Source organism: Spinacia oleracea, chromosome 4, assembly GCF_020520425.1.
Source record: "Spinacia oleracea cultivar Varoflay chromosome 4, BTI_SOV_V1, whole genome shotgun sequence".
NCBI lineage: Eukaryota > Viridiplantae > Streptophyta > Magnoliopsida > Caryophyllales > Amaranthaceae > Spinacia > Spinacia oleracea.
Window position 1 is genome coordinate 27761452 of NC_079490.1, and position 20880 is coordinate 27782331.

Consider the following 20880-nt stretch of genomic DNA (forward strand, 5'->3'; position numbering starts at 1 on the left):
TGAGAATATGGTCAATAGCTGGAGGAAGTCCCTCAAGATTACTGCTCCAAATGGCAAAATGTTCAAGATTACTGTGGGGGAAGGATCTATGATGAGCGAGTCCGAGTCAGAGCATGAGTCTGAATCTGAGTCTAGTGATGAGTTTAAGACTCTAGGGCCAGAGTATTGCATCAATCAAGTGCCTTTAGAGGCTGAACTTCAAGTTAAAGATGTCGATGTAATGATTGTTAATTTCAATAATACTTCAATTTCCTCCTACTCTTCAAGTCCAAATTCAAAACACATTCGTAATACAAACAGCTTTGTTTCTAAAAAAACTGACCTTGAAATCTTAAAAGCTATCGAAAATCATGAAAACAGGACGGCCATAATTGAGGAAATAGAAAAGGTTAACCTTTCTAACAGCAGTGATCCAAAACTAGTTCAGATTGGTTTGACTCTATCTCAAGCAGAGCGGGATGATCTTATCAAGCTACTTTCAGAGTACATAGACGTCTTCGCATGGTCCTATCATGATATGCCAGGGGTTGATCCAAGCATCGGTCAACATACAATTCCCCTTATTCCAGGGTCAAAGCCCATCAAGCAGAAACTCCGTCGCATGAAACCGGATGTTTCCCTCAAAATTCAAGAAGAGGTCTCTAAGCAGCTAGAGGCCGAGTTTATTCGAGAATCCAAATATCCAGAATGGATTGCAAATTGTCCCAGTTCCGAAGAAAGACGGCAAGGTCCTAATGTGCATTGATTACAGAGATCTTAACAAGGCTAGCCCTAAAGACAATTTTCCACTGCCACACATCGACATTCTGGTCGACAACACAACAAATCATGCCTTACTCTCTTTTATGGACGGGTATGCAGGCTACAATCAGATTCGCATGGCAAAGGAGGATATGGAGAAAACAACCTTCATCACTCAGTGGGGTACATATTGCTACACAGTTATGCTGTTCGAACTGAAGAACGCAGGGGCTAAATATCAAAGAATATCCACAACCATTATGATCGACATGATTCACAGAGAAATCGAGGTATATATCGACGATATGATCGTCAAATCCAAGGAACGACATGAGCATACAACAATACTTTGAAAATTCTTCGACATGCTCAGACAATAGAATATGAGGTTCAATCCTCAAAAATGTGCATTCGGGGTTGTAATACCTCGTATTTTTATAATAATTATAAATATATTTTATTATATTTATAAAGCATTTTATGATTTTTAGAAATTATTTTGCATTTAAATATTATTTAAATGTATTTTAATTAATTAGAATATTTATTATTTTAATTAATTATGAAACGAAGTTAATTTTCGAGTCGTGAAATTTAATGGGTCGCAAGTAATTTTAAAGGTTTGAGTTTTTAAATAAAAGTCCAACTCGTTTTATTAAATGAGCCCAATCAAAAGAATTTAATTCTAAACTCTAAATCTAGCCCAATCATTTAATTGCTAAGTCCAATATCAAATTTCTAAGTCTAGCCCACTAGGGATTTGGGAGCCTATAAATAGGACTCTCCTCATTAAATGATCCCCTTATTTTTCATTAAACCCCTCTTCCTTTACTTGCCCAACACTCCTCTTTTCTCTCTCCTTGTGCCCGGCTCCCTCACCCGCACTCGACCGAGCACGCTGCTCGTCGAGCCTCGCCCTTCGTTGCCCACACCTCGTCGCCCTCTCGCCCTCGCGCCCTCGCGCAGCGCAGCACGCAAGTGCTGGTACGTGTGTTGTTGTTGTTGTGTGCGTCGCTGCTGTGCTGCCCCTCTCGCCCAGCCACACGCGCACACGCTCCCTCTCTCTTGCTCGCGCCCAGCCCGCGCACTCGCCCTTGTGCCGCGCTGCTGTGCCGCGCCTGTTGTTGCCTCGTCCTTCGTCCGCGCGCGCACACACACGAGTTGTGTGTGTGTGTTGTTCTTGTTCGTTCATTCCATTTTTCGCCCAATCACATTTAATTCGTTGTTGTTCCGTGCTATAGGCCGGATTGGTATAATTCTATTTTCCCTTACCTATTTTATTTCAATTCCGTATTTCAAATTATATTATTATTATTATTGTTTTGAATAATTAAAAAGCTGGGAATCGGTTGGGAACACCGTATTGTGATGATTTACAATTTTTAATTCTTGTGGCGTATTTTAATTATTAAAGTATGAATTTTCAGATTCGTTTATTTAATAAAGACTTGATTTTTATGGTGTTAAATTGATTTTATTGGAGAATTAAAGTTAGGGTTTTAACCTAGACCTAAAGGGTCAATTCATTAGCATAATTAGGTGATTAATTTAATTATGATCAATTATATTTTCAGATTTATAAAAAGGTTTAAAGTGTCGATTTTTATTGATTTTAAGGGTGAAAAAAGTATGTTTTCATACTAGGAAGTAGTTTTGCAAATTGAGACGATTAATTTATTAAAGAACGATTAAATTCTAATTATTATCAAGGTTTTATATTTCACAAAGTTGCTGGAAATTTAATGAACATGGAAATAATTAAGGTTTTATTATTTTGATGATAGAAGCGTGTCAATATTTGGAAACATATAAGAATGGGTCTGGTCTGATTTCAACAATTTATTATCCTGGTGAAAGGGTACAAGGCTGCTCAACCTGGGTAGATGGATGTTGGGTTTTACTGGGGGCGTTTCCAGCTTTGTTGTAAGCTTGGAATTTTGCATTTTCAATTTTTTTTTATCATACATCAAAGTTAAGTAAAGTTAGCAATTTATGCATCATATGCTATTTCAGATTCCAGTATATGTAGCAGAATTTACACCCAAAAATTTCAGAGGAGGGTTTGTGATTCTCCATGTGGTAATTATCAATACTGAAATAAGTTGGGTGTCTACATCTAACATACGGAATAAATTGAATTCTTATTCCTCGCTACTTACATATCCTATTTCAGTTAATGATAACAGTCGGAGCATCAGCAGCCTTTCTCATAGGACTAATCACGTCTTGGCGTACTTTAGCTCTTATTGGTAATTTAATTGTTTCTTGATGTACCTTACTTCAGTTCTTTCAGTCTAAAATTTCTCTGATGATGAAAACCTTATGTACCAGGAATGATTCCGAATCTTGTACAGATAGTCGGTGTACTCTTCATTCCAGAATCTCCTAGATGGCTGGTAATGCATGTTAATTCCAATTTTCTTTGCTGCTTAACATTAATTAATTGATGCTGAAATGATGATTGAACATACTCTTACAACAGATGATGATGGGTAAAAATAAGGAGTTTGAAGCAGCCTTGCAGTGTTTTAGGGGAGGTTTTGTTGACATCTCTCAGGAAGCAGCTGATATAAGGGTAATAGATTTTAGGGTCTAAAGATCAAATGTTTACTTTGAAATATTTGGTGTATGATACGATTTATTGTTTCTCCTTATTCTGAAGGACTCTGCTGAAACCCTTGATCAAATAGAAAAAGTTAGCACCCTACAACTGTTTCAGAGGAAATATGCTTATGCACACACAGTAAGTTTAGCTTCTAACAAATCGATCATGAACTTGTATAAAGTGCGCGCATGTGTTTATCTAACTGCTAATTATTATTATTCATTATTTAATTGAGGTTAATATGCACGAGTTTAGGTGGGAATCGGTCTGTCAGCACTAGGCGGCCTTGTTGGTTTAAATGGGATCATGTTCTACGCCGGCTCTATATTCGAATCAGCGGGTCAGTTCACACTTATTAGCTCCTTATTTTACTAACTAACTTCCAATAATATTTGTTTCTCAATATTTTCATTTTAGTTTTACCATTCGTTTTAAACCTCTGTCCTGCTTAGAAGTAGGAAGATAAATATGGGATTGGATTGAGCATCCGAGACGGAATTTCTTTTGGTGTTGATCAGGCTTTCCAGTTAAAGTGGGAACTGCAGCAGTGGCCTTTTTCCAGGTACTTGACTTTTAATTAATCTCAGGTGATTATCAAAGTAGTAGTAACTGATGTTAATCTGTGTTCGTATATGCAGCTTCCAAGTGTGGTTTTGGGTGTAATTCTGATGGATAAATGTGGGAGGCGTCCTCTTATTATGGTTAGTGAAATATTTATCAAGTAGTTAGAGTTTTGATCATAAATAAATTAGATACAGTAAGGTCATGAGATAATCTGTGAGAAATAATGAGATTATAACTTGCAGATTTCAGCAGCTGGTATTTTCTTAGGTTGCTCTCTGACAGGGGTCGCATTTCTGTTTAAGGTATGCATTTTTCCTTGCAATAATTTCTCTGAGGTGCACCTTAATTAAATCCTTAATGATTAATTCTATTATGTGTTTGTTGTTGAATCAGGAGCATCATTTCCTGGGTGGTTTCAGTCCTTGTATTGCTCTAATTGGCATATTGGTAAAACAAACATAAACTCACTGATGTTGTTATATCTTTAACGCGCAGATACAATCTCTGTTACCTTATATTAGTAGTCTGAATAAACAAAATTTGCTTGTGCAGATGTATGTTGCTTTTTATCCAATTGGCGTAGGGGGAGGAACTTGTATTATTATTTCAGAGGTATGACTACTTAATTGCAGTTTTTAATCTCTCTAAAGGTTCAATGCATGGTTTAATTAATTAATTAGTTAAATGAGATTAATTAAAAAAGTGGATATTACTTTCAGATATACCCCTTGAACATAAAAGGGTCAGCAGGCAGTATTGCTGCTGTAGTATCGAGTCTATCATCGTGGATTGTTTCGTATGCTTTTAACTTCTCTATGGAATGGAGTTCTTCAGGTAAATTTGAAGTCATATTGTTTGTTTTTCCCCTTTGAACAACATATTCATACAATAGTAATATCGTGTGGCATTATCTATCTTAGGGACATTTTTTGTAATGGCGGGTGTTTGTGTGTTTACACTAATATTTGTGGCGAAATTGGTGCCGGAGACAAAAGGAAGGACACTCGAAGAAGTTCATATGACAATGAGTAATGCTTGGCAATGAATAATGAATAATGAATAATGATGCTTAACTGGTGTTCAGTTATATTGGATAATGTATTGCTCACATGGTATACGCAACCTGATGGTGATGAAGCGTGTGTCCAAATAGCTCAGTCATTGCGTACCATGAGTTGACAAAGATCAAGAGAAGAGATTACTAGTTTGTTTTTTGTAACTTGTAAGGGTCGTAAATGGCCCTAATAGTTTGTTGTTGTTCATGTACTACTTTGCAGTCTCCGTTTGAATTAATGTAGGTTGAACTTATGTCAAAATAAAAAATACGGAGAAAGTTATTGTAAATTCGTAGGTAATGCTATTTGGAAATAAAAGAAATTCCAACTCAAAGACACAAGTAATTCTCTTTTCTACTGTCCACTTAGTATAAGAAAATCAAACCTAATTTTTGTAGCTACTACGTACTATGTAGTATGTATGTGTTATAGTCAACCTAAGAAGATTAAAGAAAAATATTAAAACAGAGGAGAAAAGCAAACATGAGATCTACATAGCTTCTGTTGGAAATTATGGAAACTTATAAAAAAAATCAACTGAGATGTAGAAACATTAATGCTAACATTGATAATACTTATACATGTAGAAAAGAAATAAAGTGGCAATGGTCAATCAAGCTAGGTTGTTAACTTGTTGATCGATATCCAAGAATTCCATGTTTGTAGTCATTACTTAATGCTAACATATCAACAGTTCTAAACGTAATCTGACAAGTTGAAGATACCCTTGGAAGGTCGAACAAGGACTTACAAAAATGCCATCCCCTACTTAGTCGAGCTTCTTCAGATTCATCGACATCTAGGATATCAACTCCTATGTAAACTTCTTCTAAAACAGTTGCATTGCTTAGAAGGTACTCTATTAAACAAAGCTCATAAGTTAACCCAAACAATCCAAGTATATCTATTCTCTTGAGTTTATTCACCAAACAATCTGCTGGTTTATCACTTGGTGCATACCAACTTATGTTCTCCACTGGAGCAACATCATGTAGCCAATGTGTCACCACAAGATTCTTTAAGTTGGGAAAACATTGCAAACAAAGTAGCAAATCCTTCCACACAATCAGACCAATCTCTTCCAAATCCAATATAAGAGTTGCTAGATTACCAAACATAAGTCCATGATTTACAAGGTAACCCATTATATTCGAGTTTCTCTTTAGTCTTAAGTCAAGTCTGTTACTAACATTACACATTCTTCTAACAAACTTGGCCATGTCTTGACGATAATCATCATCTTCTCCAACTACCATTGCATACGCACTTGTAGTTGTGGTCAAATCAACTGATGCTTCCAGTAATGTAGTTGGAATTTGGGTCAAGTAATAACATGAATAGCCATCAACTACAGTCAGGTATTCCAATTTGGGTGCATCAATCAAGAATTTGTTGCGATGTGTACTTAAGTTGTAGTAGTTATGATGAGTCTCTATCCTCAATGACTTCAAATTGGTACCAAATATATTCGCAACATAAACAAAATCTGTATCAATAATACTATGGTCCATTAATATAAACTTTAAATCTAAAACTTCCAACACAGGGCTACACCTGCACAGAGTTTCCAACCAAGGAGGGATGTGCGAAAGATGGTTCAAATGAAGTTTCTTCAAATTAGGAAGTTGAATATCTACGTTTTCAATCATATCAACCATAATACTCACGAAACACAAACTTAAACTCACCAGAGATTTGGTTTTAAATAGAAAGTCCGGCACCCAAAGAAAGAAACTATAGTTCTCACCGGGGCAGATAATATTGATGTTCTCCACATCTCGACGGCAAAGTTCATGGAAGAATGACATTTGATCTCTTATATTTGGTCTCCAATAAATAGATACAGATTTCAATTCAATATGAAAGTTATGCAGTTTCAAAGAGGTCAGCTTTACGAGTTTTTGTAAAAAAAGGATGTCGTTGTCGTGGGCGTCTTTGCCGGTTTCGTACAAGACTACAAAGCTGGTGACTCCGGTCCAGAGGTGACGCCATCTGGTGGATAGAACGGAAGTAGCAGCAGCGGAATTGATAGGGAGACAAGAGAGTATTTTGGTCAGGATATCATCTGGGAGTGAACTCAACATGTCGACTTCTCGCCCTGTCACATTGTTGTTCATCTTCATGCTTATAGAAAACAACAACGTATGACAAGATTATTATTATTAACGCTTAAATTTTCAGATTGTATTCATGAATGACCCAAATATATAGTATACGGAGTACTACTAGTAATACGTAGGAGTTCAAAGCTAACTTAAATTCTAGGATTAACGTACCAGTATCAGAATTGTAGTCCAATTCTAATTATTAACTTAGTTATTATCCGTTATCATCGGCGTTTGCGTTTTATATTTGCTTGTTGTACATATCATCACACAAAGTAATTAGGTCAGTGACCTAGGCCCTTTAGGAAACTACTCTAAAACATTCTTATGATATATGTTATTTCCTAATTACATTATCCTTACTCTAATAATGGGCAAAGATGGCTCAACAATGTTTCTCTCATTTTTTTTAATTTTTTTTATCATTCATAAAACGTACTATCAACACTAGAGACCTAAGTAATAACATAACATCATTCAAATAATGATTTCAAGTTACATACTAATACTAATGCACTATAACTCTTCAAGATAGGAATTGAAAATTCTAATCATATTCAAATTTATAATTGATTATGTCCTATAAATTTATCGTGTTGTTCAATTCATAACTCGTACACAATCGCATCTTTCACTTTTAAGTTTGGTAATTAATGGCTACTTCTTTGATCCATGATTTAAATTACAGTAGGAACGATTGGAAAATAAACGTCTGTGTCTCGCGCTTAATTGATGTGGCGAACTTCCGCAAACAAAATAGTTTAATTACTTTGGACATGGTCCTCATCGATGAAGAGGTATATAATTCTTCTAATATTTACTTTATGATTTTAAAATAAACTTCGTAAATTAACTTATAATGTTATCATGTAACTGCAGTGCATGCCTCAATTAAAAAAAAGTGTCCAACACTTTCGTCCAAAATTAATTTTGGGGAAAATCTACACAATCAAATATTTTTTGGTCCAACCCAATAAGGAACAATATCGTATTGTCAGCGACAACAAGAAAATGATACAGTTTTTTCAAAATACCGTTGTTAGGGCCGTTGGGGATATAGTTTTGATCCAATGCATCGATTTGATTGTGTACAATTACAACACTTGAATCAGTTTGTTATAAGTTTATTTGAGTTATTGTGTAACAATTTTGCTAAAAGAATTTTTGTCTTTTTTTCTTTTGTTGTTTTTTTTCTCTCTTTTAAGATGTCGTTGGTATAGTTGTGAATGAAGTTGGAGATTCTATCGAAATAGAAGACCAATGGTACACATTTTTTTTCTTCTTCTAAAGAGTTAATTAAATATATTTTTTATGGTGTTATTATTTATTTAATTTTCTTTTCTAAATCATCACAGAGGACAACGAGCCAAGTTAAAAATTTGGAGCAACTGTTTAATTTGCTAAATATTCGCAACAAAAAAACCAACTTGGTGATTTCACTAAACCTTTTGCTATAGTCGTTACATCTTCCATGGTAAAACAATTTTTAGGTAAGTATTGGTATCACACATTATAACTCATATATTTCTTAAAAATTGTTTTATGAACCATTTATATCTTTTATTTTTATTTATTTTATACATGTAAAATTAATCTTCACCATCAACCAAGATATATAATTTGCCAAATACAACCTAATAAAGTTCTCTATTTGCAAATTACAAACTCAAATTTCTAATTTTGCCAATTACAATCTTAAACTTGTACATCTATTTTAAATTACAGCCCGAAACCATTTTCCGACAAGAATCACCGGAAAATAATGTCACAACGTTATTAAAAAAACAATACGAAGTACATAATATCTATAAAAAAAAAATCGATTATTTTATATTTTGTTTTAATTCTTATTTATCGATTTAATTATTTTATAGAAATTATGTAATTTTTTTAATAACATTATGACATCATCTTCGGGTAATTTTTGCCGGAAAATAACTTCGGGTTGTAATTTAAAATAGATGTATAAGTTTAAGGTTGTAATTGGCAAAATAAATAATTTGAGGTTGTAATTGACAAATAGAGAACTTTATTAGGTTGTATTTGACAAATTTTCCCATAAATCTTGATGTTCTGGAGTTTCGTAAATTGAAAGAGATATGGAGGTATATTTCATATATAATATGGTTTCTATACTTCAAAACTACGAATTAGTGTCATTAGGATCTGTTCTTGCTTGGTTTTGTGTTTTAAAATTTTCAAGTTGTAATATTTGTGGAACAAATACACGGGTTAAGTCATGTTAAGGAAAAGACTGAACATAGGAATTAAATCAACTAACAACTATAGACGAAGGTAGTAAGAAAGGATCGTAAGAAACCATACAGATTATATCGCTAGAGCATTCGCGACGCCTGCTTAACAGGAAGCTTAGCCATACCATCTCCATACGCAATAAACACATGCTCAATAGGTTCTGTACCATCTTTTGACTCTGTACTTCGTAGTAGTATAGTGCAATTTAGATTATGATTTAATTTGATAACAGATTAAATTACTTTTGTAATGAAGTACGTGTATACAGATTTACCTAGATAGGTCGCTTATTATTATTTTTCTTTATCTTCCACCATCTTACTTGACGACTTGGCGTGCCCCAAGTTTTAGTTGAGCGTTTTCACTTCTATTACGTCTTCCAAGCGTCCTGTTTTCGATTGGATTTTCGCTAAGGATCAATTGACAAACTAACACTCCATACATGTTATCAATGGCTACTTCTTTGATCCATGATTTAAATTACAGTAGGAACGATTGGAAAATAAAAATTTGTGTTTCGCGCTTGATTGAGTGGTGAACTTCCACAAACAAAATAGTTTAATTAGTCTAGACATGGTTCTCATTGATGAAGAAGTATATAATTCTTCTAATATTTAATTTATAATTTTAAAATAAATATCGTATATATTTTATTAGATTATTTTTTTATTTTGGATTGAATTTCATTTTAGATTAGTGTTTGATTTTGGATGAAATTGTATATGCGTAATATTAATAATTAATTAATAAAAATCTTCGTGGCACCTAATTAGTTATCTACATGGCACTCGACATTTTTAATTCAAAAATAATTTCGAAATCTTATTTTTCATTGGCCGAAACCATTAGATTTCCTATGTGGCGCTCTAATATTGGATTAATGTTTGATTTTGGATTAAATTTTATTTTAGATTAGTGTTTGATTTTGGATGAATTTTATTTTAGATTTATTTATTTAATTATTAGAGTGTTTTATTTTGGATGGAGTTGTATATGTTTGTAATTAATTAATTAAAATATCTTTGTGGCACCTAATTAATTATCTACGTGGCACTCGATTTTTTTAAATCAAAAGCAAATTAGAAATCTTATTTTTCATTGGCAAAAACCATTCGATTTCCTACACTGCTGCTATTTCTTGTTTTTCGCAAGTTTTTTCTCAAGTTCCTTTGCTAATTTTCTTCGATTTTTCTTGCTTGCTTCACCAAAATTGTTCCCAAGTCATCCTAGATCACATATATATAAGTAATTTCGGATTTAACTTGAGGTTTGGCTTGATTTTGAGTAAAATTCGTATAGAATTTCATGCTCAAATTGAATTGGGGTTTCTTGATTTTGCCCCAATTTCTTGCAATTGTTTGCTTACATGTGATGTTTATAACATGTATAAGTGCCTAGGCATGTTAATTTTTGCAAGTGCATTAATTTTGGGTAATTTTGAGCTTGCTCAAAATTAGCCCCCAAGTGTACCTATGAATTGATATTGGGGCACAATGTAGGTGTTCTTGGTGTGTTGCTTGTGATTTACATGGTCTATGAATGATAAAAAATGCATGAATTTGATATTCGGAGTTTGTTTATTGTGGTCAATTTTGTAGGTATGAATTCATTACTAATCTTGAACTTAGTAATATGTTCATACTTAGGGAACAAAATTGTTTGATACCACTAGTTTGATGTGCTCAAAATTTTAGAACGTTACTTGCTTGCATTGTTGGGTTTAAGATATGGTGCCTTACAGTTTTCGTGTTTCTCTTGCGAAATTTAGCATGTCAGGTGATCCTACATCCTCTTCTGAGGAAGAGGATATTTCGAACTATGTGGTACATCCACGTATAGTTCCTTCTCGTCCGATGAGGCGTGAGCCTACTCATCGAGCCATTCGGGATTCGCAGAGGGCTACAAGTAGTCCTTCGACCCCTCCGTTAGAGGCTGAAGGAGAGGGTGAGTCTGACTTGGAGGAGGAGCCGACTTGGTTGGGCCCACTTGAGTTTGATGGGGTTGATCTGCACCACGATCTAGGAGATCACGTGGTATCTCGGGTCCGGGCCGGTAGAGCTGGGTCGTATACTGCTTGTCGGCTTTACGGTGGGTCCGTGTTCTCGCAGTGCTTGGATGAGCTAGACGAGCGGACACAGAGGGTAGTGGAGAATGCCCATTGTATCAGACCGTGCATGTTTTTAGGAAGGTGGTGCGCCCTGACGCATCTAGGCAGTTCTTGAGGTTGATCTTGGAGTGGTGGTGGGATACCACCAAGGCACCAACACTTTTCACTTTCACTTGGGGGAAATGACTATTACTCCTGAGGACTATAATGCCCTTACGGGTTTCTCCTTTACGGGTACTTCGATCTTTCTCCCTAGGGATGGGGAGTTGCCGTCGTCGAAGACGGTTAGGGAGTTTATCAGCGAGGAGTTGGCCGTTGAGGTGACAAAGTATGGAGGGAAGGCGATGTCTTACTCCTTGTGGGTATCAGTTTTGGTGGAGGGTCGCCTTTCTGGTGCTTCTGCGAGGTTATATGGTCGCATTTTGTTCCTGAGTTCGACGATCTTGTCGAACCGTTCTGAAAGGGTTGACCCCTGGCTGATTCTGTTTGTGCGGAATCTATCTGAGATGAGTTCGTTCTTCTGGGGTGAGCCAGCTTATGCGAACTTGATTGGTCAAACAAGTGTGGCCGTGAGGGTTCTTGATGGTCCGGATAGGCCCATGAGGCCCATTTCTCTGTGCGTTGTGCCGCGGCTTATTGAGGTACGTGCCTCATCTACTTTTAGGAATGCTAAATAGATGGGTTATTGATGAGTGACATTTATGTCACTCATAGGGTAGTGATTTAGGCATCATTTGAGTCGTTTTATTCTATTTTTAGTATTTTTAGTCTTTATTTTGCTTAATTTCTTATTTTGAATCATTTATAACTTATTTTTGTGTAATTAGTATTTTTATTAGTTTTTAGGTCTTCTTTTCTTAATTTATTTATTTTTCTTTGTTTCGATAATTTATAGTTTAATTATTTTAGTTTTCGTTATAATTTTTCTATTTACTTATTATTATTATTATTATTATTATTATTATTATTATTATGGGAAACCACCAAAACGTTACAAGCTTAACAAGCTACAAAGATCAAGTAAACTACAAGAAGTTGGTGGGGAGCCGAGATACAATCTGGGCCCCCACTCCTCTAGCTATGGCGAACCCGATCCTGCTGAAAATGTGGGCAGCTGCCCGTGCCCCTATGTCTTGAGCCCTGGAGTACGTCTGGACCCGCTTCAGCAACGAAACAGCCCCTTTCTCTAACTCCCCAAAAGAAGAGAATGAAAAAGGAAAGAAACCGTAACCCAAAGCCCTACAACGTGCCGCATACTTAACCTGCTTCCGCTGCGCAGCAACCGCCACAACCCGACCCGGAACGAAGTCTGACAACCCAGATTGCGTCATAGGTGAAGACCCAGTCAAGTCAACACACACATCTACACCGCCATCCCAAGAATAAAGCAATATATCTGCAGGACGAAGAGCTCCATCACTCTCACTAGTCAGCCCAACATCAACCTCCTTTCGAGCAGAAATCCCCGACCGGTAGCAAATATCCAAAAGGGTATCACGAACAACATTATGTCGATGTTTGATACCCACGATCCCAGCACAAGACACGGCATGATCCCCATAAATATCCCCATCGAAAACCCGAGAGCAAGCAGAACACGGCGTCGAATCAGAGAACAACGGAATACCCAACCGATAGCAAAGAACCGAACGATAAGTCTTACCGTTCATAGTCTGGCCTAAACCCGAGATGGGGACTGCCCGCAACCAAGCTGAGGAGTGATCCCCCTGCTGGGATTTCCAAAGGGCAACATGACGCGAAGATAAGGAGTAGGCGGATACCGCATCAGCAGTAACCTTCGTGAAATATATGTCTGCCAATTTCTTCATGAGAGTGGGGGCAGCGATTTCACTAGGGCTACTCATAAGGTCGCTCTCCACGGTCCTATTGAAAAGACCAAGAGCATCATCAAAGGCCGACCCCGGACCATCAACACCTGAAAGCCGAAGAAGCGAATCCTGCAAACCAGAAGACTGCAAACGGGATGCAAGAAAAGCATAATGCCGAACATCACCAGCTGAATAAACACCCAATCCTCCATACGAATAAGGCAAGGTAGCAAGACGCCATTGCCAGCCACCGAACCCAGGTCCCGAAGCAGTCACGATACGCTCTAAAGAAGCCCGAAGAGCCACATCAAAAGAAACTTGGGCCGCTTCAAAAAGATGAGGTGGACAAGTGCGCATAGCAAAATAGAGTTTAGAAACTCCAGTGCACGCACGAAGAAGCAACAACTCACACTGGGGATCATTAAGCTTAGCTACAGCATCCATCAACACAACAGTCTTCGACACCCGTCGCGAAACCAACTCCTTACAAAAAGAGGAATCCGTACTGACTGGACCACCAAGCAACTTAACACCAAGCGCGGGACGAGCAATATCAGTAGGAAAGACACCCTCTAGACGACTGCGTGGGTCCTCCGAAGGCCAGAAAACCTCTGTCTTCTCAACATTAACATGGAGACCTAAATGAGGACCCTCCTCCAAAATCAACTCCAAGACCTTTCCAACCACCAAAGTGTCACCAACGATAGTGCCATCATCCAAGTACCACGCCTGCAGAGATAGATCAAAAGAGTCCTTGATTCGACACACCAATGGATGTAGAACCAAAGAAAATAGCAAAGGGCCGAGAGGATCCCCTTGCTGCACACCTTGACAAGACCACAAGGTATGCTCCCCATAATACAACCGTGCTGGAGAAGAGTAGCAGAATTCAACCCAACGCGAAAGAGCAGGACAATGTAGCCGAACCTCACGCAACAAAGCCGAACGATCAACCAAATTGAATGCATTCTGAAAATCCACCAATAACATAGAGAGGCCAACATCGGCCCCACGAGCCTCAACCAAACGATTGACAGCATGGAGAATAGCCTCACCACCTGCTGGAACCCCAACTCCAAACTGAAGCCCCCCAAAGTAGTTCCCTAAACGCGGACCAATCATAGCAGCCCCAACCTTAGAAACAAGACGCCTCCAAATAGTGCCCACAGCAATAGGCCGAATACCACCACCCGGCTTAACAAGTGGCGTAAGAGGAGCACTAGCAATATATCCACCAAGCTCAGCAGGACACTTTCCAGCAAGAAAGAGATTAACTACCTGAGTGATAGAGTCCACCAACTCATCAGAAACAGCTACAGCAGCACCACCCAAGCAATCCAAAAGGTGTTGAGCACGCAAGCCATCTCTACCGCACGAAGTACCACGCGGAAAGCCCCTAATCTGCTCCATCACAACAGCGGAGGAAGCAGTAAGGTGATGATCAACTGGGATATCCGGAAAGGTAGGTTCCGGAACTGAAGGGTGCTTAGCTTGCAAATCAGCAAGAGTAGCATCATTGTAAGGGGCAAGACCTGAGGACGAAAGAACTCTAACGGCAGCCGTGTAGTGACCGTCAGAAATTTTTCTCTTGCATTGCTTAATATTACGCTCCGCCAAATCATGGTCGTCGTCAACATCCAATAGAGGGGGAGACACGCTAGTCAATGTGTCCATAACAAGCTGCTCAGAACCACCAGGCACACCCCAAGAACGAATAGGAGCGGTGATACTCTCTTCCTGACGACGACGCCTAACACCGGATGAACACTCACGATTACTCCGCGGAGAAAAAGTCGTGAGGACACAAAGAGGTAACACGAGCAACTGAACCCAACAAGCGATGTCATCTGATCTGCAAATCACCTTATCAAGCGCCCCTTTCAGAACCCGCGAAAAACCCAAACGACATTTGGGAGGGATGGATTTCACAGAACGCAACCGCTTAGACAACAAAGAGTCTAGAAGAGCAACATCAAAAGAAAAATGATGTTCCCGAGGCGCATCAGAAGAAGGCAGCTCGGAAGTAGGAGCTAGGGGTTTTTGAATACCATAGAGAATAAAACGGGGAATACCATCCCCAGAATCAGGAGGGTCCACAAAAACAGTACTAGAACCACAGCCATGTCGACACCTAGTACGATGAGTATGAGTCTTGAAACAATCTCCACATAGCCAAATTCCCATACGACGAAAGGTCACCTCAGCCGAAGTAAAAACCTGCAAATTGGTAGTAAGGGAATGACGGGTAGCATCCCGCACACCAAAGCAACAGTGACGATCCCGTAAGTGAGTGAGCAGAGAACTCCTCACCAAACCACGCCCACCTCCATCCTGGCACCCGCTAAGTCCCAGAAAAGGGCAATGAAACTTCTCCACAGAAGCCGCCATATCAAAGCACTTCAACCGCACTGTATCTGAAACGGAACTCACCGAAACTGCCAAACTGCTGGAACGCAATGACCACCACACCAAACAACTACACCTACACGGCCTCAAACACAGTCACCGAAATTCCAAACACTGCCAAACACTGCCAAACCAACTGAAACACTGCCAAACCAACTGACTGAAACTACTGGTGACTGAAACTGCCGGAAAAAAGGAACAACCAAACGCAGCAACGAACCAACCAAAATTCCACGCAATTCTAGAACAAACTCGCAGCCGAAATGAACCGTAGAGCCCTCCGTTGTTGCCACCGGAAACTGGAAGCTCTTCCAAGGTCGTCGGACAAAGGAAGCAGCCGGCCAGAACCCCACACCACCAGCGAACCCAAAACACCAAACACACTCCACGTAATAGCGTGAATGTCGCCCGAAATTATCAACAACTCGCTTGAAACGACTAAGAAACCATCCACGTTGCCACTGAACCGACAAAACCGCCGCAACACCAGAGACGTACAACCACCCACGGACGATATTCGCCTGAAAACTGCACCCAAAAACCCTGTAAGTCGCCTGAAAACTGAACCGTAAACCCACTGCGAACTGCACCAAAACCTCCTGCGAACTGCACCAAAACCACCCTCACGCTGCCCGGAAACCGCCGACCACGCTCTCCCGGAAAACTCCTGCGACCCTCGCCGTCGTAAAAGATCGTGGAACCTACGATCGTGGAAACCCTATTCCCCCATAATCGCCCCTTTGAGAGTTTTTTGTAATTATTATTATTATTATTATTATTATTATTATTATTATTATTATTATTATTTATTTATTTATTTTCGTTTTTCATTTTTATTTCGTGATTCTCCTCTCGTCTTTGTTTTTAATCTTGTAGGTGCACATTGTATGGAATATCGGTGTACAAGTTCAAGGCCGGGATAAATTGTATTACTTTGTCAAGTAATGAGAGGAATGAAGTTTGAGCTTTGTCACATGGGTCTTAAGCTGTTGATTGCTGCCTTCTAGTGACAAACCAAACCATTGTGCACACCATTGTTTATCCTGCACCACTCATACACCCTAACCTACACCACTCATACTTTCACCAATTCTCCCATACCAACACTTCCCTTTCTTCATCAACGCTAAACCAGCCCAACAACCTCACTCCAACTCCTTACACCAACGCAGCCACCTTCCTACCACCACCAACACTACCAACACCACACCACCACAGACAACAGAGCGCAGCCATCAATTCACACCATCAGCAATCAAACGCAACAACCAGGGCCAAAATAGCCCAAAATAGCAGTCACAAAACAAAGTAAAAACAGAGTACTGAAGTTTGGTCGAACCGTATTCAAGTTCGACCGAACCCGAATTTTTAAGTTCCTGACAAGGCCGGGTCCGGCCGAACCCACTGTGTGTTCGCCCAAACTAGAAACGGGTTCGTCCGAACCTCCATTAAAGTTCGACCGAACATTTCACCGCTCAAATTGGGTGTACGGATCGAATTAATGAAGTCACGTGGCTCGTGGTTGTTGGCCGCTCGATTTTCCACCGTACAATCTCGATTAACGGTTGTGGTAGAGGGTGATTGATGAACGACGATGATTGTGGGTGATGATTGATGGTCGTTGTTGAATTGGACGAGGATGATGCGTCGTTGATGGCTGATGATGATGGAAAATTGACGGTCTGATCGATGGGGATTGACCAAGATCGATGCCGAAGATGGTTGATGATGATGGTCGTTGATGATGGCCGTTGTTGTGTGAAGCGGAGGGGATTAACCCATTTTTGAGAGCAGCGAAATGCGGAGCAGGGGAGCATCATTGGAGACGAAGAAATAAGGGTCTGGCATTTTGGGGGATTTTGATTTCCTACATTTTCTAAGATTCCCTTTTTTATTTTATTTTATGCTCTTTTCCTTTTCTTTTTATTCTATTTTTTTGCTTCTTTGTCTTTTTCCTTTTTTTTCCATTTCTTCCTCTTTTGTTTTCTGGTCTTATCTCTTCCTTTTTATTTTATTTAATTGTTCTTTTTACTTAGTTTCTTTTATTTTCATTTTTAGAAGGGGAGTATAAAATATAAATTTGGAGAAATTAGGGGGAGGATGTAAATATTTAGTTTTCTCTCATTTTTTTTAGGGTTTATGCTTAGTTCTTTTAGAGAGATAAAGTGAGGAAAATCAATGAAAAATTGGGGCTTTTGAATTCAAGTGTGACAATTTAGTTTGAATAACCAACAATCAATCAATGAGAAACTTCTATCTCTCTCTTCATTTATTTCTTCATTTTTGCCTACTTTATTTATTATTTTAATTAGTTTAATTATTTTTGCTTAGTTTAATGATTCATGTTTAGATTAGTTGTTATTATTGTTTAGAATCATGTTTGTAGTTGTTAATTTCGTTAAATTTCATATTTTTATGATTATGGAGTAGTTTATTGGTAAGGGTTTGGGTGAAAACTCAACCATGATTGATTTGGGGATTTGAGTTCGAAATTAGAGATTTTGCATGATTAAATTATTCCATGATTGAGTATACTTAAGCTTTGTTGCATATGAATTGATCACTTATGTGTAGCATTGTAACTTGAGGTAGTTGACCTTGGAAAATCAAGGGATCGTGACTTTGCGTTGACTATTTGTTGGTTGATGTTTAATTTACCTAAGAGTGATAGAGTGTAGGATGGGAGTCCGCATTTTGTCATTTTAAGAAAGGATTCACATCGGGAGATGTTTGGAATCCATAATTGAACCAATATCTCTCTCATGTAGTGTTTATGCATTATCGTCCCTAGTTTTGATCCTCTTATGCTTGTATCATGATATGTTGGCGTTTGATCCTCATTCCCTAGCTCGTTTATCTTTGGTGGTAGTTAGTTTAGTTTATTTAGTTTTAGTTGGTTAGTTGACTTTCCAACTCGTTTCGACCTAGCTTGTTGTTCGATTAGCATAAATTAGCGCACCTTAATCCTTGTGGATTTCGACCCTTACTTGCCGCTTTACTTGTGTTTAGTGGTTAGTTTAGGTATTGTTTGATTAGGAGAGACTAGTAAACGACATAGTCTCTACCTTGATCAGTTATTTACTTCACCCTTTTTTTTTTACTGTTATTGCTCTTTTTGCAGCTTTGGGCCTTTGAGCGTTTGCCGTTTTTTGTTCCTCGGTCCGGCAGAATGGACGGGGGTTACCCCGTGGCTAACTATTGGGGTGGTGCCTGGAACTTGAAGAAATGGCCCACGATGACGAGATTCAGGGATATGATCATGACTGCGCACCCTAACGTGGTAAGTGTAGTTAGTTTTCTTTTCATATTGTCTCGTGTTATGCGAGTTACTTGACCTGTCTGTTTCTTGTTAATTCTGCAAACAGGTGGGTTGGTCTTGTTGGGAACGGCTGGGCGAGACGGAGGAGTTGGCGGAGGTTCGACGACAGACCCAATGGGTCGGATTCTGTACCAGGGCCTTAGAGGTCCATCCTAGTTTTTAGGAGAGCTGGTCCTTTGGCAGACGACGGGTCTTGTGCGGGTGCCTCGCCCGCCGCCTACTAGCATGTTGCGCCACACGAGCATTCTTCCCAGTCGTCGGGCGGTGCTGCGAGAGGTGTGCCTGGAGGACAGCTGGCGATGGTTGATGCCAACTATTCAGATTTTGTTCGTGACCGGATCTTGATTCCCCCGGTGATTGAGGTGCGTGTATTCTTAGATTGTGTTGATATGCACTTGTTTTCTTTTTCTTACTGTGTTTGACTAATAGTTTATCTGTGTTGCATCCTGAGCCTACTGTTCATGACGGTTCGGTGCCACCTGACTGTGTGACGGGAGGATGGTTCTAGGATGACGGAGGAGGTGCCTGCCGTCCCTGATGAGGAGGGGATTCACCCACTAGTTCATGCGAATGTTCGTGTGGTATAAACTCTTGCCCGTCTGGAAGCTATACTTATTATGTATTTTATTTTATGTATGATTGCTGATGTTTCTCTTCCTGTCAGGCACCTGTTAGCATAGTTAACTAGGTAGTCAGGGTGGTTATCCGGCTGTAGGCCACGTTGTCCACGACTCGTGCAACTCTTTCTTGCCGCAATCAAGGTTCGATTCAGGTAGTGTGCCCGACCATTTTGTTTAAGTCATCAGTTGACTATATGCGTGCTGACTTGTCATCTGTGTTTTGCAGACTAGAGCGCCACAGGCTCGTGCACAGGAGACGGTACGGACTGCTCGGAGAGACCGACACTCTTTTGAGGGTGACCGTACCTCTGGGTCGCATGCGAGGCCCCGTGTTTCAGATGTCGGGTTAGGACAGAGGCCTATGCGGTCGAAGACTGAGGCCAGGAGGAGCTATACTGGTCTGTTCGGAGAGCCGACGTCGCAGATGGGTTGACAGGCTCCCGCATTTCAGCCATTCCAGGCCGGTTGGCAGCCTCAACCATTTTAGCAACCTTTTAGCACCGGGTGGGTGCCTGCGCCGCAGACGCAGAGTTGGGGATCTTCTTAGCTCGATGCCTTGATTGGTGAACTACATGACTCGTAGGGTGCGGGTACAAGTCGAGATGCTCTAGATGAGGAGGCGATCCCATCCCTCCGGGGTTTAGTAGGCCCCCTTAGTAGGCCATGTAAATGTATTTGCTTAAACATGTAGTATTTTCCGTGTTGGTATTTGTGCTTTAAGAATTTGTACATAATTTTGATTATTTTACGTACTTAGCTTCTGTTGGTCTGTGCAGTGAATCCATTTTGCGAAAAATAAGTCATTTTTCTGCTTCTTCCCTTGGGAGGTATACCGACTCACTTAAACAGAAAAAACACATAAAAAAGAAATGACACATTTCAAGTTTTAGGGTCAACAACGCTTTTAGAGTTATAGTCGAAGGGAAACTTTTATTTAGAAATCGATTTTGAGTATAATTACAGATTCTTAGAAAATCAATTGAATCCTAACTGTCCCGGGAGAGCTGAATTAAAGCACGGTTTGAACCGAATTAAGAATTGGATTGAGAATCGGAATCCGTGTAGCAGGGAGAGTTTGTTGGAAATCAACCTAGCTACAGGCGCCAGAAAATTATGGCGCATGGGCTCCGAGCCCTGGAAATTTCTAGCACTTATATATGAGCGCTAGAAATTTTCCAGCTCTTATTTCCTTGTTTTGCAGAAATACAAATTCTGCATCTGTTTCAAACTGACTATAGTTCCTTGGCGTAGCTATAAATAAGGGTTCGTGGTG

General features: G+C 39.3%; 2 protein-coding genes and 1 long non-coding RNA gene across 4 annotated transcripts; 2 read left to right on the top strand and 1 right to left on the bottom strand.

The window, feature by feature from the left end:
* Positions 1 to 2554: 2554 nt before the first annotated feature.
* LOC110802561 (sugar transporter ERD6-like 5) lies at positions 2555 to 5298 on the top strand. Of its 2 annotated transcripts, XM_022007989.2 has the most exons (14): positions 2560 to 2664; positions 2755 to 2820; positions 2915 to 2990; positions 3073 to 3137; positions 3224 to 3316; positions 3404 to 3484; positions 3602 to 3686; positions 3865 to 3908; positions 3985 to 4047; positions 4153 to 4212; positions 4304 to 4357; positions 4463 to 4522; positions 4630 to 4744; positions 4831 to 5298. In XM_022007989.2, the coding sequence occupies exons 1-14, from the start codon at positions 2629 to 2631 to the stop codon at positions 4953 to 4955; spliced, it is 1023 nt and encodes a 340-aa protein (XP_021863681.2). In that variant the 5' UTR covers positions 2560 to 2628; the 3' UTR covers positions 4956 to 5298. The 2 variants fall into 2 exon arrangements, with proteins under 2 accessions (XP_056699762.1, XP_021863681.2); XM_056843784.1 differs by lacking the exons at positions 3985 to 4047; positions 4153 to 4212; positions 4304 to 4357 and having other exon boundaries at positions 2555 to 2664.
* Positions 5299 to 5369: 71 nt separating this feature from the next.
* LOC130459658 (F-box/FBD/LRR-repeat protein At1g78750-like) lies at positions 5370 to 7111 on the bottom strand. Its single transcript, XM_056827145.1, has one exon. The coding sequence runs from the start codon at positions 7086 to 7088 to the stop codon at positions 5592 to 5594; it is 1497 nt and encodes a 498-aa protein (XP_056683123.1). The 5' UTR covers positions 7089 to 7111; the 3' UTR covers positions 5370 to 5591.
* A 9528-nt stretch (positions 7112 to 16639) lies between these two features.
* Positions 16640 to 20368, top strand: LOC130459166 (uncharacterized). The gene is made up of 5 exons (XR_008918354.1): positions 16640 to 17507; positions 18790 to 18948; positions 19034 to 19568; positions 19652 to 19759; positions 19834 to 20368. It is a non-coding gene; the product is annotated as an uncharacterized lncRNA (long non-coding RNA).
* Positions 20369 to 20880: the final 512 nt, after the last annotated feature.

Coding starts and splice junctions, on each gene's coding strand:
- LOC110802561 (XM_022007989.2), top strand. CDS start 2,629: ATGTTGGGTTTTACTGGGGGCGTTTCCAGCTTTGTT. Junction 3,485..3,601: donor AATATGCTTATGCACACACA/GTAAGTTTAGCT, acceptor GCACGAGTTTAG/GTGGGAATCGGTCTGTCAGC. Junction 3,909..3,984: donor CAGCAGTGGCCTTTTTCCAG/GTACTTGACTTT, acceptor TCGTATATGCAG/CTTCCAAGTGTGGTTTTGGG.
- LOC130459658 (XM_056827145.1), bottom strand. CDS start 7,088: ATGAAGATGAACAACAATGTGACAGGGCGAGAAGTCGACATGTTGAGT.